This window comes from Mauremys reevesii, linkage group 25 (assembly GCF_016161935.1).
Source record: "Mauremys reevesii isolate NIE-2019 linkage group 25, ASM1616193v1, whole genome shotgun sequence".
NCBI classification, from domain to species: domain Eukaryota; kingdom Metazoa; phylum Chordata; order Testudines; family Geoemydidae; genus Mauremys; species Mauremys reevesii.
This window is the reverse complement of record NC_052647.1, coordinates 13,703,760-13,731,530: the sequence shown is the minus strand read 5'-3', so window position 1 is coordinate 13,731,530 and position 27,771 is coordinate 13,703,760. Positions and strand designations below refer to the sequence as shown.

The 27,771-nt window shown below is 48.7% G+C and overlaps 1 protein-coding gene across 3 annotated transcripts; it reads right to left on the bottom strand.

Moving 5' to 3' along the window:
• Nucleotides 1–1,816: 1,816 nt before the first annotated feature.
• Nucleotides 1,817–24,468, bottom strand: COLGALT1 (collagen beta(1-O)galactosyltransferase 1). 3 transcript variants are annotated; one of them, XM_039513998.1, is made up of 12 exons: nt 24,105–24,468; nt 20,422–20,532; nt 19,049–19,166; nt 17,734–17,868; nt 17,369–17,573; nt 15,731–15,850; nt 13,731–13,807; nt 13,358–13,464; nt 12,566–12,698; nt 11,521–11,648; nt 10,214–10,420; nt 1,817–3,946 (listed from the first exon to the last, which is right to left on the bottom strand). In XM_039513998.1, exons 1-12 carry the CDS (start codon nt 24,308–24,310, stop codon nt 3,679–3,681), a joined length of 1,815 nt encoding a protein of 604 aa, XP_039369932.1. In that variant the 5' UTR covers nt 24,311–24,468; the 3' UTR covers nt 1,817–3,678. The 3 variants fall into 3 exon arrangements, with proteins under 3 accessions (XP_039369932.1, XP_039369933.1, XP_039369934.1); XM_039513999.1 differs by lacking the exon at nt 24,105–24,468 and adding an exon at nt 21,668–22,255 and having other exon boundaries at nt 1,821–3,946; XM_039514000.1 differs by lacking the exon at nt 24,105–24,468 and having other exon boundaries at nt 1,821–3,946; nt 20,355–20,489.
• Between the last annotated feature and the right edge of the window lie 3,303 nt (nt 24,469–27,771).

The following is a 27,771-nucleotide window of genomic DNA, read 5'->3' as shown; positions in this document are numbered from 1 at the left end:
TTAGACACACATAATGCTGTCATACCCCACCTCATTACTGACAACCCTCATGGTAAGAACATCCATGTGCCCTGCTACTGACTCAACCTACACAACTCACTGCTGAAATGATGCATACTGGGTCCTTCAACATACATGTAAACGTCTTTTAATCCCCATATGTGCTCATATCACAGTCAAAACTCTACTAAGCTGCTTTATCTAATGCCTGCACCATTCAGTACAGCTAGACCGAACACTGTGAATGCAGCTAGAGTGCATGCAGATCATTCCCAGTGACTATTGCCAGCTCAGGGGAGGAAGAGTTAAGATTTGCATTTGCATTATTTTTTATTTTTTTCATTTTTTTTTTGAGTTTGGTTTTGAGCTGGACTGACACTCTGAAATAATTAAGATTTTGTCAGTAAATCAAAGGATACACTTCATTAGGATCTATGCTGTTCAGCATAAACAAACTTCAGTGGTAACTGGACTTTGCAAACACTCTTCTGCTATTTGTAAAACAAGAAGCCATGAGTCTTCAGAAATCCTGCTGCACAACAGCCACTCTGATTTGCAGCATAACCTCAGGGCTTCATAATACAACAACCAACCAGGCTTTGACTGTAAGAAAATAACTAAAAAAAGCTCAGTTGGTTCAGAATGCAACAGCCCTGCCATCTCAGTAGTAAAAACACATGGCCTTTTTGTGCACTGGGTCCCTATGGAATGTACTTAAACTTCAAACTCTGTATCTCATAACCCTAACCCCCAAGAATGAGGATGATCAATGGGACACAGTAATATCATGTCAAAATATATTATAGAATCAAATGAAGTTAAAATCTTAAATGAACCAAACTGTACCATATAGAATCTCTATTGATAGTAATTCCATGCTCTTATAATAAGAATATAGCAGTAGGGATATATTACCGACCACCTGACCAGGATAGTGACAGTGACTGTGAAATGCTCAGGGAGATTAGAGAGGCTATTAAAACAAAAAAAAAAAGTTAATAATAATGGGGGATTTCAACTATCCCCACATTGACTGGGTACATGTTACCTCAGGACGGGATGCAGAGATAGTTTCTTGACACCTTAAATAACTGCTTCTTGGAGCAGCTAGTCCTGGAACCCACAAGAGGAGAGGCGATTCTTGATTTAGTCCTAAGTGGAGCACAGGATCTGATCCAAGAGGTGAATATAGCGAGACCGCTTGGTAATAGTGACCATAATATAATTAAATTTAACATCCCTGTGGCAGGAAAAACACCACAGCAGCCCAACACTGTACCATTTAATTTCAAAAAGGGGAACTACACAAAAAGGAAGAGGCTAGTTAAACAGAAATTAAAGGATACGGTGACAAAAGTGAAATCCCTGCAAGCTGCATGGAAACTTTTTAAAGACACCATAATAGAGGCTCAACTTAAATGTATACCCCAAATTAAAAAAATACTAAGAGAACCAAAAAAGTGCCACCGTGGCTAAACAACGAAGTAAAAGAATCAGTGACAGGCAAAAAGTGGAAGTTAAATCCTAGTGAGGAAAATAGAAAGGAGCATAAACGCTGGCAAATAAAGTGTAAAATATAATTAGGAAGGCTAAAAAAGAATTTGAAGAACAGCTAGCCAAAGACTCAAAAAATAATAGCAAAAAAAATTTTGCTAAGTACATCAGAAGCAGGAAGCCTGCTAAACAACCAGTGGGTTCACTGGATGATTGCAATACTAAAGGATCACTCAGGTCCCTCACAAAGAAGAAAAGTGGATACACATGAAAGCAGGCAGCCACTCTCTCCCTGTAAGAGGACAGCACAGCTCCTTTCCTGGAGGATTCCTCAAGTCAGCACAGAGGAAGAAGCCCTGGAACATGGAGGCACTTTTTAAGTGTTGTAGAAGTAAGTCTAGTTACACTTCAGGATGGAACTGATTGGTTCAGTACTTGCTTGACATTTCCAGGATTCATAACCTCTCTCTTCTGGTCACTGATACAAATGCACCCCAACAATCACCATATATTTAGTAGCCTATGGGAAAAAATCAGTGTTCTCACTCCAGCTCCTAGGACAGGGACCCACAATGCAATTGCCAGTACCACACCACCTTCCGCAGAAATCATGGAGTGAAAGGGCCATGGGGAAAATCAGGCTCCACTCATTTCTAGGGCTCCTCCAGGTCAGGGTTGAGGTACATGGGTTATGCAGTGCAAGGAAGTTTGTACCACTGCTGCCAAGTTGATCAATAGAAGACTTCACTCTCCAGGGCTGTGAAGCCAGCACTAGATTAAAATACAAGTTGGTGCTTGAAGAAGTCAGCTCTTGCGAGCTCCTTCCCCAGCACTCTGGGCTGTTTATGAAGAAGCAAGAGACAGTTCAAGTCATAGCCAAAGATTTTATAAAAACAGGAAAGTTTTGGTCTTACAGAAAGAGAAGACTTCAGCTTATATTAGGGCACATCATTAGCAGGAACCTGCAGGATCTGGCAGCATTTCACCCCTCCTCCCCAGACACCCCCCAAGAGAACATTCAGGGGTCATGAATAGGGATCCCAGAAATCCATTTGCCAGGGAAAAATGCATAATGGTGTTTTTACAGAGAATCTTTAGTTTTTACACTGAGAAAAAAAACCAAAACCCTCAATTTTACTGCAAGTACCAGTGTCACTTTTTCAATGTGCACAACCTCCCCCTCCTGTGGTTGATTTTTGAATGTGCTTTAAATTCACATAGCTAAACATATGCCAATAAACTGCTTGCGGCATATAGCAGTTACTCAATGCCATATAGCGGGTCGCGTTTTAATGCATCTCAAATTTCACTTCAGCCTCCACACATGAGTAATTAAAGTTATAAAAAGATGCTGAAAACTTTAAAAGTCACCCCAAAGACCGTGTCACTGAGTTTGGTAAGGACAAATTTAATGTTGATGGTAACCTGCTGTTCTGTACTGTATGCAGCAAGGCTGTAGATGACGTTTGAAGGCAGACAATCGCAGAACACATGGAAAGAGCGAAACTGACTGAAAAGAAATGAAAGAGGCTGAAACAGCAGGGCCCTCGACAACAGTAAAGAAACAGTGCACTGTGACTGGATCATTCCAGCATTTTACAACTGTAAATATATCAATAAAACATTGTGTTCAACTGATACCTATATATATTGTGGCTAAGAACTAATGTTCAGTGTTTCATTTTAAAAATCCATGCCCCCCCCAATTATGGTTCTTTAATTGGAGAATTTTGTTTTGTTTTTTAAAATCAGAGAAAACTAGGATCCCTGGTCATGAGATACACACATGGCAACAGAGGCAGGAAGACCAATGTCCCATCAAGCACCAATATCCTAAACCAAAGAATAAAACTTCTCCACTACGACGAGCAACTGTGTAAAGATCTGTGCTGAACCACAGAGCAGTGGCTGAATTGATGGACAAAGCAAACCTGACTTTCTCCAGCATTCTCTCTCATAGAGTCCTGCAACAGCAGAGGTCAGAAGGGCTTCAGCCATGACCCTCATTGGCTTTGTCATCTAAGTGACTTTACCATTATATTCTTGGACACACCGAAGCTCCAGTAATCCCCATGGATGGATGCTGCTATACCCCTTTCCCTGCTTTCTACCCCGGCTCCAACACACACCCTTCCTTATCACGGTCAGTCCCTTCATCCATTTCCTAGAAGGGGCCTGCTCTGGTCATAGCTCATCCCGGGCTGTACTGTCAAGAGGTGATTGGAGCACATCTGAGTTCTTGGCCTCCTTGCTGAGCTCCTGCTGTTCTTTCATTTTCTGGGATTTGGCACGGTCCCAGTCAGTTTTTACTCTCTCATTATTCCAAACCACAGAGGTCTCAGTGTCGCTGATGTAACCATCATCACCAGTGTAATGTGTTGGGTAAACCAGCAGTGGTTCCACTGAAAAGGCCAGCAAATTCCGGTTTTCAAAATGTTCCATGTATTCAGAGCTGTTCAGAAAAGGGGAAAAAGAAAAGGGGGAGGGGGGGTCACGTCTTCTGCATTTACCCTACAGTCCATCTTCAGCTTCCCGCACCAGTGCATTAATCCCTCCATTTACCCTGCTTCACTCCAGACACCCTTCATCCTCCCATTGTGGCATTCAAACCACACATCAACTTACTTAATTTTCTAACCCACAACCCTTCTAGTCCGCTCCCTTCCCCTAAAAGAACAGCAGCTGTAGAAAAACATCACAGCTCCAACAATTCCTAAGAAATGAGTGTTTTAGACCCTCTCCAACCCCCACCCAAGTAGCTCCAACCAGATCTCAGCCTCATGGGGCATAAACAGACTAGTAAAGCCAGAAGCCAGCTTGTTACTACTGCAATGTGGGAAATGAGTTTAGGACAGTCAGGAAAAACACTGCCTGGGAATGGCTGGGTCATTACACTAATTGAATCTATTTCCTTATGTTAAGTTCTCCTCACACCTTCTATGGGTCATCTCAATTATCACTTCAAAAGGTTTTTTTATCCTGCTGATGATAGCTCATCTCAATTGATTAGACTCTTCCAGTTGGTATGCATACTTCCACCTTTTCATGTTCTCTGTATGTATAAATATCTCCTGTCTGTGTGTTCCATTCTATGCATCCGAAGAAGTGAGCTGTAGCTCACGAAAGCTCATGCTGAAATAAATGTGTTAGTCTCTAAGGTGCCACAAGTACTCCTGTTCTTTTTGCGGATACAGACTAACACGGCTGCTACTCCAAAACCTGTTTGAACCAGGCAGTGTTGAGCAAGATGGTCTGAAGGTGTGATGTCAGCTCTCACTGACAGGGCTGGGTGGCCCACTTGATTCTCAGTAAAGTGGCAGATTTTAGAAGCTATATCAAGGAGCAGCCTGGACTGCAAGTCCCTTCACAGAAATTCCAGTACAGTGATCAAGCCAGTGGACAGTGATGGGGCTAGAGCAGGCTCATGCCTTTGCTGCACAGGAACTCCAAATGGCAGGAAGTGTCTGATTTCACCCAAGTTTCTCAGGTATTCATCAAAAACCCCATGGGTGCTGAAGACAAACATTTCTGGTTGTTAAATAAAAAAAAATCAAAAAGCTTTAAGAAAAAATAAGAAAAATGTAGGGCTGTCAATTAATCAGAGTTAACTCACGGAATTAACTAAAAAAAATTAATCATGATTAATCGCACATATAACAATAGAATACCAATTGAAATTTATTAATTTTTTAATTGTGCAACAGCCCTGGAAAAATGTTAGTTTTCATTCAAATTTTTCATACAAACTGTGATGTCATTCCATATTCTTTATGAAATTATGCTTATCATATGAATGACATAACTGAGATATACTTTATGCCAGAGGGCTCATGTGAGATAGCATTGGAAAGGTATGATTTACTGAATGCGATTATCCTATTTGTATGCCTGTATCATTTCTGTATCTGAAGTTAGGAACACTGACTATGTATTTGTATTTCAACTATGCTACTTTGGATGACGCCCACTGCTAACACTTCAGATACAATAATGGAAAAGCCAGATAGGGCGGATGTCTCATCAGCGAGGACAATGATCTATGAAAAGCTTCCGTGTCACATGCATCCGACGAAGTGGGTATTCACCCACGAAAGCTCATGCTCCAAAACGTCTGTTAGTCTATAAGGTGCCATAAGACTCTTTGCTGCTTTTGTGAAAAGCTTGGCTTTCCTGTGGACGCTCCATACTGCCACTGACTCATGGATGTTGTGATCCTACAGAGTCAGGTGGTCTTGTCAACTGATACTAAACATTACCTGGGACTTCTTGTAATTTTCCACTGTAAAGGAAGGGGGAATCAAGCTTGGGAAACAAAGGATTCCCAGCTTATGTGGATCCTATTTAAGGGTGGGGAGGAAGGCAAACAAGACTCCTCCCCCTTCATGGCATGTCTGCCCAAGAAGAAAGAAAGACTGAAAAGGGGAAGGCAAGGTGGGAGTCCAGACTGCACGGCTGGCCTTACCATGAGGCGAACTGAGATGGCTGCCTCAGGTGCCAAAATTGGGGGGGGGGGGCACCACTAGGACCCAGAGTGTAGAAAATTGTGTCTGCTGCTGGTGCATATGTATTCTCTCTGCTCTAGATGCACAGAGATGGTGGAGTGCTGTGCTGGAGGAAGGAGGGCACAAGAGACATAACAGGCAGGCAGGAGAAAAGGTGAGAGGGAATAACAGAAAGCAGCAGGAGCTGCAGGGAGACAGGAGGAGCCGCCCTCTTATGTACCTCTCTAGCACCCCCAGGAGCCTGGCCTGATTAACACCAGCTTCTCAGAGAGCTTCCTGTTTCCTGCTGCTTCCCTGAACCCACTTCAGGAGAACAGGCCGTCAATTGAAATAGTAGGAGCCAGTTAGGCCCTTAAGACGCTGATATCTTCCCTCACTCAGGCCCTGCTACCAGCCTCCTTATTTGTCCCCTTCAATTGAGTGTTGAGAGCCACTATAGCTGGCACAGAACAGCAGTCATGAGTGAAAGAAGAAAATGCAACTCTGGGGCAGCATTCAGAAAAAGCAAAAGCAAAGGAAGCTTTTCTATCTAAGCAGGAAGGAGCTCTCCTGAGATACATAGACACAAATGTTTAGGGTGAATCTTGCGGGTCAATGAGGCTGTGAGTGGTGAGGAGATGCCCGATCTTCCAGTTAGAGTGCAGGTGACCTGGCAGCTACTGCAGCATCCATATCTCCATCTCAAATGGATGTAACCATGCACATTCCTGAAGAAAAAGTGTATGTCAGAGAAAAGTGTGGTGGAGGCACAAGAAACAGCTGCTGCTGAGTTTAGTTCCTTAAATCTAGATCACCCAGGACTGTGGACTCACTTGAGCAGTAGCCTGAGGGACTTCCTTGTACTGAATGGGCCACAGCAAGTGAAAAACTTCATGTTCCCAAAAGACAATGAAAACAGAAGTTTCTATCTAACACATTGCTGGTATGAAATTCCCAATGGTGACAAAGTGGAGAGGCCATGGCTTATGTACTCAAAAACCCAGAAAGCTGCATACTGTTTTGGTTGCAAACTCTTCCAGTCTAATGTTCTAGCCACACTGGGTTCCAAGGACTGGAAAAATCTGGCTAGAAATCTGGCATGCCATGAGAAGGCAGTAAATCACCAGAGAGCATTCCATAGGTGGAAAGAGCTTGAGATAAGACTAAGGTTAAAGGCCACCATAGATCAGCATCAAGAGAAGATTGCATCAGAGTCTCTTTACTGGCAAAATGTTCTGAAAAGGCTCATTGCTATTGTGAGAACCTAAACCTAGCACTGCATGGCACTTCAGATCAGCTGTATGTGCCAAACAATGGAAACTTCCTTAAAACTGTGGAACTGATGGCTGAGTTTGATGCTGTACTCCAGGAGCATCTAAGAAGAGTCACGACCCAAGAAATGTACACACACCACTACCTTGGAAAAACAATTCAAAAGGAGATCATACAGTTACTGGCAAAAGTCAAAGAGAAGATTGTGGCAGATCTGAAGTCAGCAAGATATTACTCTGTTATTCGGGATTGCACACCTGACATCAGCCATACGGAACAAATGACTTTAATAGTGCGTTTTGTAATGACAACAGAACCTAGTGAAAATGTCCCTGCAATGGTGATTGTCAGAGAGCATTTTCTAGAATTTATTGACATTGATGTTACTACAGGAGCTGGTATGACAAAAGTGCTTCTTAAAAAGCTGGAAGATTTGGGAATTGTGATAGCTGACATGAGAGGTCAGGACTACAATAATGGTGCCAACACGAGAGTAAAAAAAGAACAGAGGAGTGCAGACATGGATCCGAGCGTTAAACCCTTGAGCTTTTTTTGTCCCATGCAGTTCTCATTCATTGAACTTGGTGGGCAGTGATGCAACATCAGCTTCTAGTGAGGCTGCTGAATATTTTAATGTAATTCAAAGCATCTATGTATTTTTCTCTGCATCAACTCATCAATGGAAAATTTTGAAGCAACATCTGGGAACATCCTCTCTAACACTGAAACCACTGAGTGCCGCATGATGGGAAAGTCGAGTGGAGGCAATAAAGCCTATCAAACACCAAATTGGGAAGATAGATGATGCTATAGTTGCCATTATGGAGGATAATGCTATGACAGGAACTGTTCGTGGGAGAACAGTGGCAGAGGGAAATGGAATCACCAGAAACATACATAACTTCAAATTTCTGTGTGGTTTAGTGTTGTGGCATGACATACTGTTTGAAATAAATGTTGTAAGCAAGAGACTCCAAGGTGTTGAACTTGATATATCTGGAGCAATGGAAGAACTGGAGAAAGCAAAGTCAGACCTACAGTCTTACCGGTCAGATGAGGGATTTCAAAATGTTCTGAAGAGTGCACAGAAGTTGGCAGAGGAACTTCACACTGAAGCTATTTTCCCACCCTTTCAAGAATAACAGAGTCACCAAAGATGACGACATCTTGATTACGAGGCACGGGATAATCCCATAAGAGACCCCAAACAACATTTCAAAGTTGAATTCTTTAACCAGGTGCTAGATTGTGCAATACAGTCAGTTGAAGAATGTTTCATGCAGCTCAAGGAACACAGCAGTGTATATGGGATGTTGTATATGATATTCCAAAACTCCTCACTATACCTGAAGAAGACCTACACCAGCAATGCAGGGCACTAGAGACAGTGTTGACACATGATGACATGCGTGATATTGATGCGAGTGATTTAGGTGATTAACTGAAAGCCCTTTCAAGATACATTTCAGCAGGATCAACTCCAAAGGCTGTTCTGGAATATACGTCCACAAATAAGATGACCACTCTCTTTCCAAATGCTTTTGTTGCTCTGCGCATACTTCTAAGACTGCCTGTAACAGTTGCCAATGGAGAACGCAGCTTCTCCAAGCTGAAGATAATAAAAACACATCTACGCTCCACAATGACACAGGAGAGGCTGGTTGGCCTTGCAACCATCTCAACAGAGCATGAGCTGGCCCAGACTGTGGACCTTCAGAAAGCAGTTCAAATCTTTGGAACCAAGAAGGCACCGAAAGCACCACTTTCATTATTCAAAACAGATAAAAATGCCAGTGTTTACTATGCAGACAAAAAAAAGTTACATTTGCTGTTCAGACGTTTGAAAGTTAAGTGTTACTTAAAAATTTTGAACAAGGCATTTTAAGTTGTTAGTTCTCCTTTATTGGGGTAGGTAGCAGAGCAGTACCATGAGAGGAGAAGAACAGGAAGAAGGCAGAATTGAGACCTTTCAAAGTTTTGGCCCAAGCAAGGGGACATGGGAGCGTCATTTGAGCTCCTCGCCTCAGGTGCCAAAATGTTGTGGGCTGGCCCTGCCAGACTGAGACAGGGGTCTAGTCTGAAAAGGACTATAACTGGAACTCTGAACCATAGAAGCTTTGCAAACTGCCCGCAACAATATCTAGGGTGAGAAATACTATTTGTAACCAATTTCTTTAGTGAAACTAGCTTAGTTTGCGTGTTTGATTTCATTTGCTTAATCTGCTTTGTTCTGTTTGTTACCCCTTTTACCACTTAAAATCTGCCTTTCATAGTTAATAAAATTTGTTGATTATTAAACCCACTTTCTTTAATTTCTAATGGGGGAGGGAAAGAAGTGTGCACATCTCTCTCCACACTGAGGGACAGGGCGAATTTCATAGTATATCTTTGGGTCTGTGCTCCAAGGGAGGTGGACATCTGAGTGCTGGAGCAAGTCCCTTACGCTGATTCTTCCCCGAGCTGATCTGCAGCTGGGCGTGTCCCTGCCTGTGTGTGTTAGAGGAGGTTTTAAGACTGTGGCTCAGCAAGACAGGCTAAAGGGGGCCCATGCTGGCAGAACAGGTAGACTCGGTGGTATCTAGGCACATCAGGTGGCTTCCCAAGGAGTTCAACCCATCACAGGAGCAATAACCATTTCCCAACTAGCTCTAGTTAGAACCTCTGTTTCCGGGGACAAACAGGAAAACTCTTCAGTATCCTCACACCAACTCCATATGCTACTACTGGGATATGTGAGGCTTCACTGCCAAGTTCAGAACATGGGGTTAATCCCTGTTCAGCTACAGCTGCTGACTACAGACTCCATCTCTCACTACTGCTGAAGCAACAGCAAAGAGTGTTTGTTCAAAGCTCTGCCTGCAACAGGCTTCTCATTTCAGAACACAATGCTCCCTTCACCATTCCTATAGGCTGATACACCCTTCTTTCCCCAGCACTAGGCCCCAGAGGATGCAGTCCAGACTCACACAGGGTGTTTGTCAAACATGACAGGAAGAAATTCATCCACAGGTAACATCTTGGAGAGTGGCTCAGCTGCCAGCAGCTTCTGGGCACCCTGCAGTGAAATCACATAGGCTAGAGTCCAGTAGGAATAATCTGCCTCCACCAGGTTCCGCACGTGAGGCACAGACTTCTCTGGGTGATCCACCTGCATTCGCTTCCTCCCAATGTAACTGTGGGAGACAGACAGCAGCACAAGATTATCTTTTAGAAAGACTTACACTCTAGCTCAGGGGTTCTCAAACTTCATTGCACTGCGACCCCCTTCTGACAACAAAAATTACTACAGTCCCCCTCCTGGGGTCTTAAATCCTGAGCTCATTCAAGCCCCACCACTTGGGGGGTGGGGACGGGAAGGGGACAAAGCCAAAGCCCCACAGCCCCAGGCTGGGGGCCAAAGTCCAAGGGCTTCAGCCCCAGGCAGGGAGCCTGTAACCTTAGCCCCGCCACCCAGGGCTGAAGCCCTCGGGCTTGGGCCCTGGGCCCCGTCTAAGACAGCCCTGGTGACCCCATTAAAATGGGGTCCCAACCCACAGTTTGAGAACTGCTGCAAGCAGCAGCTAGGGCCTCATGAAGGAAAGATCGGGTGGAATTCTCTGGCCAGCTTTATGCAGGAGGTCACATTGGATGATCGTAATAGTCCCTGCTGGCCTCAAAAAAAAAAATAATAATAAAAAAATTATGAAGTCCCCATGCCTGGAATCAGTCAGCATAGGTGGAGAACAGAGGTGGCAGGTGCCCTTGTAGCATAGGGCAACAACTTCTGGCATAAAAATAAATCTGCTTTCTGGTTAACAGGGTACGTGGTCCTCTCTGATGATGTGTTTGCGGTACAGAAATCTTTTGCCATCGTCAGTGGGTGAGCCTATGCTCTGAACTGAGTGCAGCTCAGCATTCTCACCAACACCCAGGCTCTGTCAGAGTTGCTCCATTGGAGCTGTTGGTAACAGGGAAATCAATGACCTCTTTGTTCCCAGTTTGCCAAGCCATCAAAGTATCACCCTCTCCTTATTCAAATCCCTTTCAGAATGCCACTTCCTACTAATGCCTACAAAAAGCAAGTTTATAATAATCAAAGGGTAGGTTATCTCCCACTCTGGATCTCCCAGTGTCCTCTTACTCTTCTCTCTTTTTAGACTGCAAGCTCTTTAGGGCAGGATTTATGTATTTTACAACACTGAGTGTACTGCCAGAGGTAAACAAATAATTAAAGACAAGTGCCCAGGGAAGCTGAGTAGAACATCCATAGAACGTTCTGATCTTCTGCACTTACATCAAGTCCCAATCCAGACCCTCTTCTTCCAGGTCATACATCAGATTCATCAGCCGTCGTTTAAAGAATATTTCAAACCGCAGGTCATCCTCGAACACGACTGATTTCTCCAGCCCTCCCGCCACAATCTAGCAATTTAGCAGAACAGAAGCCAAGTCAGAGAACCTGAAATGCCTGCACCTCCTTCGCCCCACCCCCCATGACACGTAATTTATATCCCCTTCTTTCACAGCACTAGTATCTATTGACTTTTAGTGCTGAGGAATTAGCTCTCTTGCCTCCCAACCTCTTCCATGTATATTCCCTTTTACCACTTCTAGGGCACATCTAGGCATCATGAGTAAGGTTCAGATTTTGTCACAGTTATTTTTAGTAAAAGTCACGGACAACAAACAAAAATTCATGGAAGCCCGTGGCCTGTGTGCGACTTTTACTAAAAAATAATGGGGGGAGGCCAGACAAGAGGATGACTGAAGCCTGAGCGCAGGGGTGGGGGAAGAAGTGATGAGAGTCTGGAACCCACGGCAGGGCCCCCCGCCACTCACAGTGGCTGTAGAGGAAAATGTCATGGAGATCTCTAAAAGCCACGGAACCCGTGCCCTCCATGACAATCTTATCCTTAATCATGACATCTGCAAGACTGCTCCCAAACTGCTGTGTATAAATACACCCATTGTGGCTCACATAGTAACCCAAAAAAAACAAACAGAGGAGGGCACCACCCTGCTACCTACACACTCCTCTCACCCAGCTAAAATAACAGTGTCAGCATGTGAATTCCTGCTCAGTGCAGGAATGATTTAAGTCTCTGGATGGTCCTGAGCAAAAACCCCCACCCCCACCAGACCATATGTCCCTGCTTATTCTTTGTGCAACTGCAAACCCTGCCAAGAGCAGTGGGAACGCTGGAAGTGGGAGAACCATGGCAGGAGCACAAACTGAAAAGGTCCTGGCTTGGCTATCACACCCAAACAGAACAAGTGTCCTGAAGGGGTCAGAAGCACCAAGATCCCTGGAGCTCTCCTGAGTATGCAGACTCACTCACCTCCTTCCAGATCTTATAGTGACTGAGGAAGCAACCCAGCTCCCCTTTGGTGAGTGGACGGCCGTGGTATGGATCCTTATATCCTGGCAGCATCTGAATCCCCATAGCTTCCACCTCACTACTGTTCATGGCTCTGCAACAAGCACAAAGTGGTTAATGCCTCCATCAGCACAGAGCAGCAGCTGGCTTTGGAGTCTCTGCTAATGCTCATGAATGCAGCTTCTCTCCCCAAGAAATCTCCAGGCCACTTTATTTTAAGCCTCTCTCTTTGCAGAAGAGATGATGGAAAACAGAACAGAAGATCCTAGGATTACTCATTCTCACAGCCAGTTTATAAAGAATGCAGGCAATTTAGGTCATTACAACAGCTGTTCTGGCAACAGCTCACAGCTCAAGGCACTACGCAGCCATTATCTTGTTACCTCACTCTGAAGGGCCTTGTGTGCACGTGCAGGGAAGACATTATTAGAGGAACTATACAGGCTATTCACTCAGCAGCCTCTTTGTCCATTGACAGGGTGGGATGAAGGGAGACAACGCCTTACAATCCATAAGGGGCTTCCTACAGCAGAGAACTTTATGAAGTGACTGGGAAGCACTGACACCCAGAGTGTCTGGCTCCTCCTTCTCCCTTCCACCAAGCAAGGGAGTTGCCCTGCTTCCCTGCATCTCCAAGAGACAGCATCAGCTCTTCCCCATAAATACACCCTCCAGGAATCCTCACTGGAATATCCCGGTTCCTTATTATCAGGTGTTGGACTGGGCAAATGCTTGTTCTCTGGATGCACTCACTTTCCATCCACAGCCTCAATGATTTTGCAGTCGATCTGCTGCTCGTACAGCGTCCGCAGCATTCGCTCTCGTCGATCTGCCCTGTGCTTTAAGTTAATCATGAAAACCTGAGGAAATAAAATCCATGGCCATGAATGTGCAGGGAGGTCCCTACCACACCCAGGGAGGCAAGAACTCAACTGCAACCTTGATGCATCCTGCACTGAACACAAAGAAAGAGATACCCTGTGCTTTATTAAGACCTAGAAATGCAGCTCAGGCATTAGAGAGTCTGAGGTGACCACAGGAGGAAGCCCATAGGCTCAGCTTGTGCAAACTAAACACTATTCTTCGTCTCAGTAATGTGCCTGTATGGAGCAGAGTCCTGACTCACCTCATCAAAGCCCATCTTGTCAGGGACCTTGGGCAGGACGGACAGGTATTCTGAAGGTTCCACTGGAGGGTTCTTCACTAAGGGAAAAACCAAGAAATGGAATGTGAATGGGTTTCTGTAAGACATTATCTTCCAGACATAAGGCCAAGGGACCTCTCTTAGCCGCCACAACTCCAAATGGGGCACAGCTACCGCCACACTAGGAACAGCCATCCAAACAAACCACCACAGAGTAACCAGGTACGAACAACCCACTGGGGCTTGAGAAAGAAAAGGATCCTCTAATTTTCTATTCCACAACTGATCTCCTACACCCCTTCTCGCTGCTAGCCTTTGGCCAGTGCCCCACAAGTGCCTGACATAGATATTTATGCTTATTAGTCCTGTTGACTGACATACTGCTCTCTCATTTATTATTTACTTCAGGTTTTTCCTCTTGTTGGAAGGAGATTCTCCAGTCTCAAGGAGTGAGGAAAAAGTATTCAACCAATTAATTAGAGAACATTTGCAGGCAGATTTGAACAGGAAACCACTGTCTAGAGCCGCATTTACAGAAATATTCTGTCTCTGAAGACAGGGAGAATGCAAGCTTGTGCAGCTGAAGCCATGTTCTGTGTGCAGCCAGGGGGGGAAATCAGATGAATAAACCTCTGGCATCAAATTCTCAGATACATAAAACTATTTTAAAACAGTTATCCTGTGACCTGGGCTCTCCCTCTTGCATTACTCAAATTTACAGAGATGTGTATTTAAATAGCTAGGAATCAGTCCTCGTCCCTTTAACTGTTGATAGGGAGAGGTCAGATACTTAACTTCAGTAAAAGAATCTCTGTGCAGCCAGGACCAAATATAAAGAGATACTGTGAACCGTACCTAGGAATGTACCCAGGGGAAGAAAACATGGAGTCCAACACACTCCCTATACTGTACACACCAGAATTCAGATTACTCCACACACAACAGGGTGGATGGGCACTGCCATACAGGCCCTGCAGACACCAGAGGCCAAGAGAGGGGGAAAAACTGAAAGAGGACTGTGTGGTAAGCTGCAGTCACAAGAGATGAGGGGCCCTAAAGGTTAGCAGAAAAAGCAACACAGTCAAGTCAGGAAGAAACGCTCTCTGTTTTTAAGTGGTACAAACAGCAGCCACAGGAGCTGAACAATTTACCCAGATGTCAATAGGCAAGACACCATGCCACGCCCTCACTACCTGTAGCAGACACAAGCAGCTCCAACATGGCCAAGGGAACTGTGGAATCATTTGAGGTAGAGCTTCCATAGAAACTACCGTATTTTTCCATGTATAAGACGCCCCCATGTATAAGACGCCCCCACTTTTCTAACCCCAAATTCAGGTTTTTGTTTTTTTTTTCCCTCCAGCTGCAGCTGTCCCCCCCCCCCCCCACTTTGCTGCTCAGGCCCAGGAAGAGGACGGAGAGGGTAGGGGAAGGAGGAGGAGGGGCGGCCCCCGGCTGGTCTCGCTCCGGCGCCGCCCCCTGCCCTGCCCGGGCGCGCCCTCCCGGCCGCCCGACTCCTGCCGGCCCCAGCTGCCCGGCTCGGTAGTGTGGTCGGGGCACTGCAGCGCGCGACCCCCCCTACCGGATGCCCGGCTCCGACACTGCCCCCCCGCGCGCTCCGCTCCAGCGATAGATGATGGATAGCGGCCACCAGCCACGTGCAGGCAGCGAGGGGGGAACAAGAGGCTTACTTCCGTGTATAAGACTACCCTCAATTTTTAGGCTAAGGATTTTAGAAAAAAGTATAGTCTTATACACGGAAAAATACGGTACCATTCTAGCCATCCTGCTTCACAATTCCTCAATACATTTTCCTCCTTCCATCCAACCACCAGCTTTGAGGCAGCTGCTGCTGAATCCCCAGGACAGAGACAGGTCCCAAATTCAGAATGTCAGAAGTAAGAGGGAAGAAGGAAAACCGTCTAAGCAATTCCCAGTCCAAGCCTATGAATGTTCTGTTTCTACTGGCATCCAGCACTTACCCATTATCTCCAGCTGCACGTGCATGAAGCTTTCCACCTCGTCCCGCATGGTGCTGTGGGCTCTCAGTGGCACCGGCAGGAAGCCATAAACCTCTTTGTTGCATACAAACATCTGGACCTCTGAAGTTAATACACAGAGTGAGCTAGATGCTGCTCAAAACCCACTCAGTGGCAAACCCAGCCCACATCATGGGACTGCATAAGGCACCCATGTCCTTGGCTTCATAAGTCAGCTCAATAAGACCTCACGTGGCCTGTATGAGACAACTGCATTAGAGGGGTGTATTGTGCAGTGACCTGTACAAAAATGCCAACCCAGCCCATTATGTACAATTGTTTATACAAGTACAAGACAAAGACTGACACTCCCTGGACTGTCAAGCTGGAAGAGCTGTGCTAAAGTCACGGGTTGGTTTGAGTTGGGAAAGGAAATGTTTGTAGTTGAAATCACTTAAATGGCTTTTCCTGGTTACTGTTTCATGGAATAATGTCTCCATTCCTTTTTGAACACTGCTTATTCACTATGGCACTAAAAAGGTCAGAGAGACAGGGAGGAGCAAGCTTCACCATCATGGTTGCGGCTCCCCTACCATTTCCTGGAACCCTGGGATCCGCCATGACACCATTGGGCCTTTGTCATCTTGATCCTGAAAGATGTTGTGACCTGGCCAGGCCAGAGAAAGGAAACTAAATGACATCCCCTCCATCAGCTTTGTCTAAATCTTGAATACCCGAGAGTTAGGTTCTAGCTATTGTTCCTCCCTCATGTCATTTTCCTTCCTTGTCTTATTTCTCCTGTTTCTAACTTCTCTTTTTGCCTTTGGCCTAACAAGTGTCAGGCTTTAACTGGCCAAGACAACTCCACATTTGCACACTGGTATGACAGGAGAAGCAACAAAAAGCAATTCTTTAAACAGACCAACACTGGTAAACGTTTGCCATGTCTCAGAGTAGCTGATAAGATCATATACTGGTCCTATAGTTTCCCAGCAGCAAGGCTGCAAGCCAAAACCCAAACCCTCACAAAACCTAGCAGAGACAGATGTTGCATTTTCTATCTTTTCTGTTCTTCTCTCTTTCCATTTCTCTTGTTTGGTATTAAAGGAAACAGGACTTTCAATAGCAGCAGCAGCTCCAGACCATCTAAACTAACTTTCTCTCTTCTCCCTCTTCTTCCCACAAGAGGACAGCTAATACCATCTAAAAGACTGTAAAGCAAGTGTTCCCCCCATAAAATACTCTATACAACTAAAAGGAATAAGGAAAGCTATTAAAATGAAAGCCTGAGTTAATGCAATACATTTCAAATCCTTACATTGTTTTTTCCTTCTTTTTCTGTGACTTTAAAAGATTTTAAAACAATGAGTGTTACAACAATAGGGGCCATAGCAATTACTTGATAGGCTTGGTTTGGGGGTCTCCTAACTGAACTATTGAGCGCTACAACAGTAAACAAGGGTTTTGTTAATATCTTATCCCTTGTTGGGCCCAAGACAACCCGTTACCAACACAGCAGACAACCTAATCCCCCTTCGGAAAAGGATGGCTGCAGGCTCCTCATCTCTCAATCCAGAGCAAAGCTACACACCCAGCCTATGCTAGCAAGAAGTGCATGAGCAGCAATATCCATTAACTCACCTGCCTGCTTGCAGGCAAATGCAAAGACAATGATGTCATCAAAAGACCAGGTGTAATCTGGGTGTGGTGGGTAGAAGGCAAGGTCCCGGGAGGCCTCTTTCCGCAAGTCAATCAGGAAAGTGGAGTGCACCATGGGGACAGCAAAGCAGCCACGGCGATCTCGTTTTCGAATGGGAATGTAGGCAGGAGTGCGTTTGTAATAACCCTAAAAAAGGGGAAAAGGAGAGTCTTGCAGGAGCTCTTGGGGGGGGGGGGGGGAAGCAGCTGGGAACTACTCATGCATGCAATGGATCCTGTGTGCAAAGTGCTGGTGTACACAGGGACTGGAAGAGGAACATATGTCAGAATCCCAGGCCTCCTCCTACCTGCGAAGTCATTCCACACCAGAAGTTAGAATAGGCAGCACGAGAGTCCAACATGGGCGCCACTACAGTCTTGTTCTCTGCCATCAGCAGGCCCAGGGTGTCTGGGTTTGTCAGGAGATTATCTGCATCCACAAACTGCAAACAGCAAAGAGAAACAACAAGCACAGTCAATTCTAATGCAGCCAGTCTGGTCCCTGCATCAGCCTGGTGTGCTCCACCCTGAGCCATTCCTGTGTAAACCCTGTGAATGCTTTCCAACTACTCCTAAAGATACTCTCAGGATGTCTACTGACCCTAGGCGCTCCTCACTAACTAGGTATTACTGCTTTCATTCTGATAAACACAGGCATTTCTGTTCCTCATTCTGAGACCTGAAAGGCAGGATCCATCAGCCAAGCCTGGAAACACATGGACTGCTGAGCTACAAAATATCCCATGCTATACTGATGTGCTGGCATAGGCAGTACTTGAGTCCAAATGGATTTCTATTACCTAAAGCCCAGTCACAAAATTCCCTTAAAGGCAGCTGCTATTCAAAACAGAGAAAGAGACCCATCTTAAGAAGTGCACCCTCAAGGGAGAAGTTCCTTAAATTCAACTACAGTCCTTCCCGTTTAGACATGAGAAACACAAAGATAGCTGTGACGGACATTTATATGTACATTAGCTACATTTATACCTAAGCCAGTGAGATCATAAAGCTACTAAAGAAGGCTACAGCCTCCAAGCCCTCCTGGTCTGAAACAACATCTTCACAACAGCAATATTTTAAAGATGCTTCCACTTCTCCAAGCAGGCAGGAGCACCCAGTGCCAGCAGACACAAGTGCTTGGCACCAGCTGCATTTGGGGGTGCGTGTGAGGGGGGGAAGACACCAGGAACATTTACAAAACACTCATTTTCATGCCACTGTCACCAACATAGTTAGTTCATTGATAGCAATTCATTGGTCAAACAGAGGCACCAGCAGAGCCCAACTTCATGCAGATGAGGGACACAGAGTGCTTGCAGGGATCCAGTCAAGGACATCATATGGATTATTTCCACCCACTAGGTTATCATCATACATTTGGTTGCTCCCAAAAGCAGGACACCAAAGTACATGGATAATGGGCCATGGCCTGCCTGCCTGAATGCTGTCTGGCTATTCCTGTGCTCATGCAGCTCTGGTATGCAGGGCCAGCAGCATTAGCCCAGGTGAGAGGCGAACAGAAACCTGCACAACTGAACTTGGATTTGGTTTGCAAACTGAAAATGACTGGACATAAACATAGCATCTGTCACCACAGTACCAAAGGCAGGGAGATTTTCTTACCAAGATGTAGTCAGCCCACATGTCCCTGGCAGATTTCAAGGCTGCTTGTCTGAGCTTCATCACGTGCTCATAGCGAGAATTTGACCAGTGCTTCGGGCCTTCCTCATCCAGATAGGACCTGCCAGGGATTAGCCTCAGTTGAAGTCCCAGCTGGGTTCATCCCTCCTCACTGCTTTCCCTTCCCAAAAGTTACATGATGTGAATATATAGCTGGAATGAACTCAGCACAAGTGCCAAATCTGAGAGGTGAAAGGCAAGCTAGTTGTAAAAGATGCCCTGCCTCCCTTTAGCCACACCACAATCCAAGTGGCCTTCTCTGCCAAGGAACTAACAGACCTCCGGCTTGGTTTTGGAGTCTTCTCCATAGACAACAGCAAGATTTCGGCTCAGTAATATCACGGAGGCCCCTGAGACTCTAGAGAAAAGGGAAGGCATTTGACAGACAGACATGTCTTGTTGGTCTCCATGGATCCAATTAAACCCTTGGGCTAACAGAATATCCTCTATATGCAGTGGAGATCATTGATGCAGCAAAGTCAATTGCTCTGACCCACCAGTTTTATGAGCGTCTCTGAACAATCTTGTCTAGAACTGCAGCCAATCCAATCCTGCCACAAACAGTGACTTCTATCAGAGCCCTGACCTGCTTTCCAGCGCACTACTCCCAAGTGACAAGCATCCTGAATCCTCTAAAACAAGCAAGACCAGATAAGGCAGAATTTAATGCTGTCTCCTTGGTGTCTGCAGATTTTGAAAAGGGAAAACATATTTTTTACTTCTATATTCAAAAAAATGAGACTATTGAAGTATTTACATGGGACTCTCGATAGCACTTGGAGACCGGCTCTGTTCAGTAATTTGCAGGCAGGTCTGCAAGGTTGTATGACCAGGGTGGGCTTCTGACAGTTGCAAGGCAGGGCAGCTTGACTTTCCTATCTGGAGCAAACACTGCATCAACCATCCTCCCATCCCTGGCACCCCATCTCACTGAGTGCATGTCTGTGAGGTCAAGGGAGGTCATTCGTGGGAAGGAAGCCAGTGGTTAGAAGGGAGCCAGGACACTTGCTGGGGGGAAAGGGGGTTCAGACATTCACCCATCCTCACTTTGAGAGTTCAGTGGGGCTAAGATGAAACTTAACAAAATCACATGCCCCAGAGAAACAAGGCTTATCAACAAACCCTATCTGCTCCCTGGCCCTGGGGCAGTCTTTCACAGGGCTCAGTTAGGTTCTTTCCAACACCTACCCATCCCACAGAGGTTAACTCCACCTTTTAATTTACCCTTTTACTGAGGAAATCAATAAACCTGTGCAGCTGTCTCTCTTCCCAAGTTTAGCCAGGTGCTGGTAACAGTCTCTGAGGCAGGGTCTCACCTGGGCTCCTCCATCGGCCTCCACTCCACAGAGTGATACAAAGTCTGCACATTTATCAGCCATTCTCGTAGCACAGCCGTTGTGTTGTCAGTGTTGTGGTCTGTTGCCACCCTGAAAAACACCCAACAGTGACACACTGCTAAGTAGGGACATGAACCCTCCTGGCACTTTCCCCCACGCCCTGCAGGGGAAGCTGGAGCAATGCTCTTGGTTAAGGTTACGATTTAATCGTGAGTATCTTTAGTAAAAGTAACGGACAGGTCACGGGCAAAAAACAACAGCAACAAAAAAATTCACAGCCCCAGGACCTGTCCATAACTTTTACTAAAGATACTCATGATTGAATCTTGGGGCAGGGGGCACTGCGGGGGCAAAGCCAGGGACCTGGCACTGCCGGAGGGGGGAAGCCTCGTGGGACATTGCTGTGGCTGACGCCCGGGGGGATGGGGGGCAGGGCGGAGAGTCCTGGGAGGCCCACTGCGGCTCCAGTCACTGCCAGGGATGAGGGAGCCCCAGGACCAGCCGCATTGGCAGCTGCTCAGGCAGTCCCTGAGGCCAGCTGCCCAGGGCCACCAGAGCAGCGGCCAGTGCCGCTGGCTGTGAGACCGCCCAAGCGCCTGGCTGCAGAGCCACTCTAGCAGCAGCCAGTGTGGCTGAGCCAGGGCGGCCCTGAGATCAGCCACACTGGCCACTGCAGAAGTCACTGAATCTGTGACTTCCGCGACCTCCATGACAGACATGGAGCCCTACTCTTAGTCCATGCTGCCTCCCCTCACACCCTGCAGGAGAGTCGGAGGTAAATCCCACCATCTCATATACTTTCTCATCTGCAAAGCTGCCCATTTCTCCTCTAGGTTCCACTCAGCCCACAGGAGACACCCATGTTCCCAGAATTCTGGGCTCTCCATTCTAACCCTGCTCCTCCTCATACCCTATTGAACCAGGAGCCTCTTGCCTCTCTCACCCTCTCTAGTGCAAGGTATTGCCCTAATGTAAGAAAACCAGGCAATCAGCATCCCAGACCCTACTCCAACCCAGTCTTGTTGAGAATGGATCCCCAACACAAGATGCACAGCAGTCTTTAACCCTGTTAGCTAATGGGGGTGGGAGGTGGGCGTACCTTCACTCTCCTCTTTCCAAGCGTACAATTCATCCACCAGGAAAAAGGGGCTCACGGAGCCCTGGGACCGCTCCTTCAGCCACCATGAGGTGGCAGGAAAAGTTCTCTTCCTCAGTCTATACTTACCTCAAAGTGGTAGAGAGTTTGCAGTAGTGCCTTTCTTTCCTCCTGCTGTAACGCAAGCTCCAGTGGGAATTTCAGAGCAGGTACTAAATCCCTTGGGGAAGATACCTTCCCTGTTGAAAACACTACCTGCCCAGCTTGTCCATGTAACAGCCACATTCTGCTCCGTGTCTCTAGCCGCACTGAGTGCTGGCTACATGCACATGAAGCTGTTAATGTCCAGACACTTGGGGCAGGTTGGCAAGCGTTTCACTGGGACCAAGGTGGCTTTAAAGTGCTAATCTGCAACCTAGAAAAGGTAACAGGACCCTCCCATCCAACGATACCCAGATTGGCCCAGGGTCTCACTAGACTCCTGTCTGTGCTCAAGAAAGGCCCCAGGCCCCCAGCGTGGGGCTGCAGGGAGCAGGGAAAGGGAGTTGCCTGAATCTCACCAGCCCCCAGAACGGCAGCGGGAGGAAATCCCAGGCGGGTCCCAAGCATCATCAGCTCCTGCTAGGGCCAGGGAAGGGAACAAGTATGTGTGGAGAGAAGCCAAGGAGATCCTAGGGACCTGGGTGGCCCGGTGAGGGAGCAAGTCCTGCGGTCGCTGGGTGTGTCCTGCTAGTGTGTGCGTGAGATTCCCAGAGATAGGGGTCCTGGGGGGCTGGGCGGGGATGCCCGGAGGGAGGGGGGGGAAGGATAGGCAGGGATGACACCCAGGGGACTAGGTGGGGGATGATGCCCGGGGGGTGGATACCGTGGGGGGGGGAGCTGGGCGGGTCCTGGGGGGGGAGGGATGCCAGGGAGCATGGGCAGGTCCCGGGGGATGGATGCCCGGGGGGTGATGCCTGGGGGGACTAGGCAGGGATGATGCCCGGAGACCAGATACCACAGGGGAAGGGGTGTGTGCCAGGATGCCAGGGGCATGGATGGGTCCCAGGCATGGATGCCGCAGGGGCGGGATGACTGGGGGGGACTAGGCAGGGATGATGCCCGGACACCGGATGCCGGGGGGGGGGGTGCCGGGATGTCGGGGGCATGGACGGGTCCCGGGGGACTAGGCAGGGAGGATGCCCAGGGGCGGATGGATACGTGGGGATGCCGGGGCTGGGCAGGTCCCGGGGATGGATGCCGTGGGGGCTGGGCGGATCCCGGGGTGGATGCCGGAGGAGGGAGTGCCCGGGGACTAGGCAGGGATGACGCTGATGCCCAGGGGCGGATGCCATGAGGTGGGGATGCCAGGGGCTGGGCAGATCCCGGGGATGGATGCCAGAGAATGGGAGGCCCGGGGACTAGGCAGGGATGATGCCCGGGGCGGATTACGTGGGTGGGGATGCCGGGGCTGGGCAGGTCCTGGGGATGGATGCGGGGGTGCCTGGGGACTAGGCAGGGATGATGCCCAGGGGCGGATTACGTGGCGGGGATGCCAGGGGCGGATTACGTGGGGATGCCGGGGCTGGGCGGGTCCCGGGGTGGATGCCGGAGGGGGTGCCCGGGGACTAGGCAGGGATGATGCCCGGGGCCGGATTACGGGGATGCCGGGCGGATTATGTGGGGATGCCGGGGCTGGGCGGGTCCCGGGGGTGGATGCCGAGGGGGTGCCCGGGGACTAGGCAGGGATGATGCCCGGGGGCGGATGCCGTGGGGATGCCGGGGCTGGGCGGGTCCCAGGGGTGGATGCCAGAGGGGGTGCCCGGGGACTAGGCAGGGATGATGCCCGGGGCCGGATTACGTGGGGATGCCAGGGGCGGATTACGTGGGGGATGCCGGGGCCGGATTACGGGGGATGCCGGGGCCGGATTACGTGGGGGATGCCGGGGCTGGGCGGGTCCCGGGTGGGTGGATGCCGGAGGGGGTGCCCGGGGACTAGGCAGGGATGATGCCCGGGGCCGGATTACGTGGGGATGCCGGGGGCGGATTACGTGGGGGATGCCGGGGGCTGGGCAGGTCCCGGGTGGGTGGATGCCGGAGGGGGTGCCCGGGGACTAGGCAGGGATGATGCCCGGGGCCGGATTACGTGGGGATGCCGGGGCTGGGCGGGTCCCAGGGGGTGGATGCCGGAGGGGGTGCCCGGGGACTAGGCAGGGATGATGCCCGGGGGCCGGATTACGGGGATGCCGGGGCTGGGCGGGTCCCGGGTGGGTGGATGCCGGAGGGGGTGCCCGGGGGACCAGGCAGGGATGAGGCCCGGGGGCCGGATGGCGGGGCGGATTATGGGGATGCCGGGGGCTGGGCGGGTCCCGGGGTGGATGCCGGAGGGGGTGCCTGGGACCAGGCAGGGATGATGCCCGGGGCCGGATGCCGTGGGATGCGGGGGCTGGGCAGGTCCCGGGGAGGGTGGATGCCGGAGGGGGTGCCCGGGGACCAGGCAGGGATGATGCCCGGGCGGCGGATGCCGTGGGGCGGGGGGGCTGGGCGGGTCCCGGATGCCGCGGGGGTGCCCGGGGGCGGCTCTCACCACAGCGCCGTTCGCTCCTTCGGGTGCCGCAGCCGCTCCAGGGCCCCCAGCACCGCCGGCAGCGAGTGCGCCGCGTTCCGAGCGAGCAGCGCGACCAGCACCCGCGGCGCCTGCAGCGGCGACTCCGGGCTCCACCGCTCCTCGGGGAAGTAGGCGCTGCCCGGGGCCAGCAGCAGCAGGAGCCAGAGCCCGGCGGCCGGGGCCATGGTGCGTCGCACGATCCGCGCAGCTGCCCTCCGACAAGAAATGGAACTTAAAGGCAAAGGGAAGACAAGCCCGGTACTGGCCGCGGTCTCCCCCAGGGCACCTCCCCTTTAACAGGCATTCTGACACGCCGACAGAAAAGGGTCCGGAGAGACCCCCCCCCCCCCGCCCCGGCTCGCCTCTCTCGGGGCTGGGTAGAGCCTACACGTAACGCCTTAAAGGGATGGGGCCAGGCTGCCCCCCACGAGCCACGTTCCCTGCCGCGCGAGGGGGCGGAGCACGAACCGGCCCGCGAGGGGGCCGCTCCCAGCCTGGCCCTGCGGCGCGGGGGCCGCTCCCGGGACGAGGCGCTGCCCGAGCAGGGCCTGGCCCCGCTTGGGGGTTGTAACGCTCCAGCCCCGGCCCCGTCACCGAGCAGCGGGTCACCAGAGCCCGCGTTAGCCGTGCCCAGGGCGGGGCTCGGGCTCTGCCCCCACCCCGGCCCGCAGCGGGGGGGGTTGCAATGCGATGAAGTTTGAGTCTCAGGGGGGAGCCGGCTTAGTCTGTAGCCACAAAAACAACGAGGCGTCTGGTAGCACAAAGCTGAAGTGGGTTTTTTACCCACGGAAGCTGAGGCCCAAATAAATCTGTTGGTCTTTAAGGTGCCACCAGATTCCTTGTGGTTTTAATGACGTTTGGTTACCGCTGACGTCTTATTTCTAGGGGGAACCTCTGTGAGTCACTGCGCACCTGCAGCAGCCCCTGTCCCCTGCCGACTCCCCCCCCCCCCCCCAACAGAAAATACATTCTCCTGGGGAGGGGCTGCAATTACACCTTTCGCCCACCAGAGGCTGCTGTTGCCAGAACAAGGCCGGTGGAGCAGCCTGCTGGGGAGAAGTTAGTTCCCCACAGTGCCCTGCTCCTGGGACCATGTGAGGAGGGATGGACAGAGTGGGGACTACTGGGTGCGTGGGGGGCAGTGGTGTTTCACAGACTAGGGGTCAGAAGAGTTAATGTGGGGGAGACAGACTGGGGCATAGGAGCTAGTGAGGTGACAGCATTCAGCTGGGGCAGAGTGGGGGTGCAAGGCTACATAGGGAGGTAGCTGAGTGGGGTATAGGGACATGGAGATGAGGGGAGAAGGGGTGGCTGGGGGGGGGGGTGTAGGGACACAGGGGCTTATACGCCTGACTGAATGGGTCAGCGGAGGTAGATGCTCCCTAACGCTCCCCCCCTCCAAAAAAAAATCTATTCTATACTTCTCCCACTCATGCACAACAACTGTCCAAGTTCACTCCCAGGCTCCTTCCCAGCAATTACTTCTCTTTCCCTCAGCTCCTCCATTAACCCTGACTCTCCCACGCCTTTGCACAGCTTCTGAGGGGTGTGGGAAATAGTGTCTGTATTGTAGTTTAAATTAACTATTACTCAGTTACATATAAATATGCAGTCAAAAAAGCTAACAATGTTGGGACTCATTAGGAAAGGAATGGATAAGACAAAATATATTGCCTGTTTAAATCCAAAGTACACCTACATCTTGAATATTGCATGCAGATGTGGTCACTCCCATCAAAAAGGATATATTGGAATTGGAAAAGGTTCAGAAACGAGCAACAAAAATGATTAGGGGTATGGAACAGCTTCCATAGGAGGAGTGGTTAATAAGGACTGTTCAGATTGGAAAGGTAAGGGGGGATATGATAGGTCTATAAACTCATGACTGGGGTAGAGAAAGTAAATAAGTGTTACTTACTCCTCATAACACAAGAGCTATGGGGTCACCAAATGAAATTAATAGGCAGCAGGTTTAAAACAAACAAAAGTAAGTATTTCTTCAAACAATGCATAACCTGTGGAACTCTTTGCCAGAGGATGTTGTAAAGGCCAAGACTAAAACAGGGTTCAAAAAGGAACTAGATAAATTCACAGAGGATAGGTCTATCAATGGCCATTAGCCTGGATGGTAGGGATGGTGTCCCTACCTCTGTTTACCAGAAGCTGGGAATGGCTCACTTGATGATTACGTGTTTTATTCATTCCCTCTGAAGCATTTGACATCGGCTGTCAGAAGACAGGCTACTGAACTAGATGAACTTTTGGTCTGACGCAGTATGGCTGTTCTTACGCCTAGTAAGGAATCTATATGCCAAAAAACATTTCCTGAATCGCTTTTTGTTCTAATATTGTTACAGACATACTTGTGGACAGGTATTTTGAAATTACCTAAAGAATTGAAACTGGCATGATTATATTGTTATTTTGACAAAAAAATGTGGAATTTTAAAATAGCGTACAGAATTTAATTTTTTTATTACAGAATTCCCCCAGGGTATACAGTGAGACTAAAGCTTATCTGTGTAGAAGAGATTTCTGGAGGTCCCAGCCAAGAGTGTGGAATTAACTCCCCCACAAACAAGGTCTATCACAAACCTCCCTACCTTCTCCAATGGCAAGGACCATTTCTTTGACCTTGCCTTCTCTGAGATAATACAACCACCCAGCTGGTGCTTTGTTTAATTTAGATGGAATAAATGCATCAGAGGGGTTAACATAACCCAGACAGTGTACAACATTAAACATGCTTAAATAGGTCCAAAGCTTGGAATACAGACATCACCCTACTTATACTATGGCAAAAACACCATTAGACTCATGGAAAAGAAGCCCTCGAGGAATTCCACCGTGATTTTAACAATTTCCATCCCACCATCAACCTCAGCCTAGACCAATCCACACAAGCGGTCCATTTCCTAGACACTACTGTACTAATAAGCGATGGTCACATAAATACTACCCTATACCGGAAACCCACTGACCGCTATACTTACTTACATGCCTCCAGCTTCCATCCCGGACACACCAGACGATCCATTGTCTACAGCCAAGCTCTAAGATACAAACGTATTTGCTCCAATCCCTCAGACAGAGATAAACACCTACAAGATCTCTATCAAGCATTCTTAAAACTACAATACTCACCTGCTGAAGTGAAAAAAACAGATTGACAGAGCCAGAAGAGTACCCAGAAGTCACCTACTACAGGACAGGCCTAAAAAAGAAAACAGAATGCCACTAGCCATCACCTACAGCCCCCAACTAAAACCTCTCCAGCGCATCATCAAAGATCTACAACCTATCCTTAAAGATGATCCCTCACTCTCACAGATCTTGGGAGACAGGCCAGTCCTCGCTTACAGACAGCCTCCCAACCTGAAGCAAATACTTACCAGCAACCACACACCATACAACATAAACACTAACCCAGGAACCTATCCTTGCAACAAAGCCCGATGCCAGCTCTGTCCACATATCCATTCAAGTGACACCATCATAGGACCTAATCACATCAGACACGCCATCAGGGGCTCGTTCACCTGCACATCTACCAACGTGATATATGCCATCATGTGCCAGCAATGCCCCTCTGCCATGTACATTGGCCAAACCGGACAGTCTCTATGCAAAAGAATAAATGGACACA

Coding starts and splice junctions, on each gene's coding strand:
- COLGALT1 (XM_039513998.1), bottom strand. CDS start 24,310: ATGGCCCCGGCCGCCGGGCTCTGGCTCCTGCTGCTGCTGGCCCCGGGC. Junction 17,869..19,048: donor TGTGGGCTGACTACATCTTG/GTAAGAAAATCT, acceptor TGCTGTTTGCAG/TTTGTGGATGCAGATAATCT. Junction 15,851..17,368: donor ATTTGCCTGCAAGCAGGCAG/GTGAGTTAATGG, acceptor TATTAACTTCAG/AGGTCCAGATGTTTGTATGC.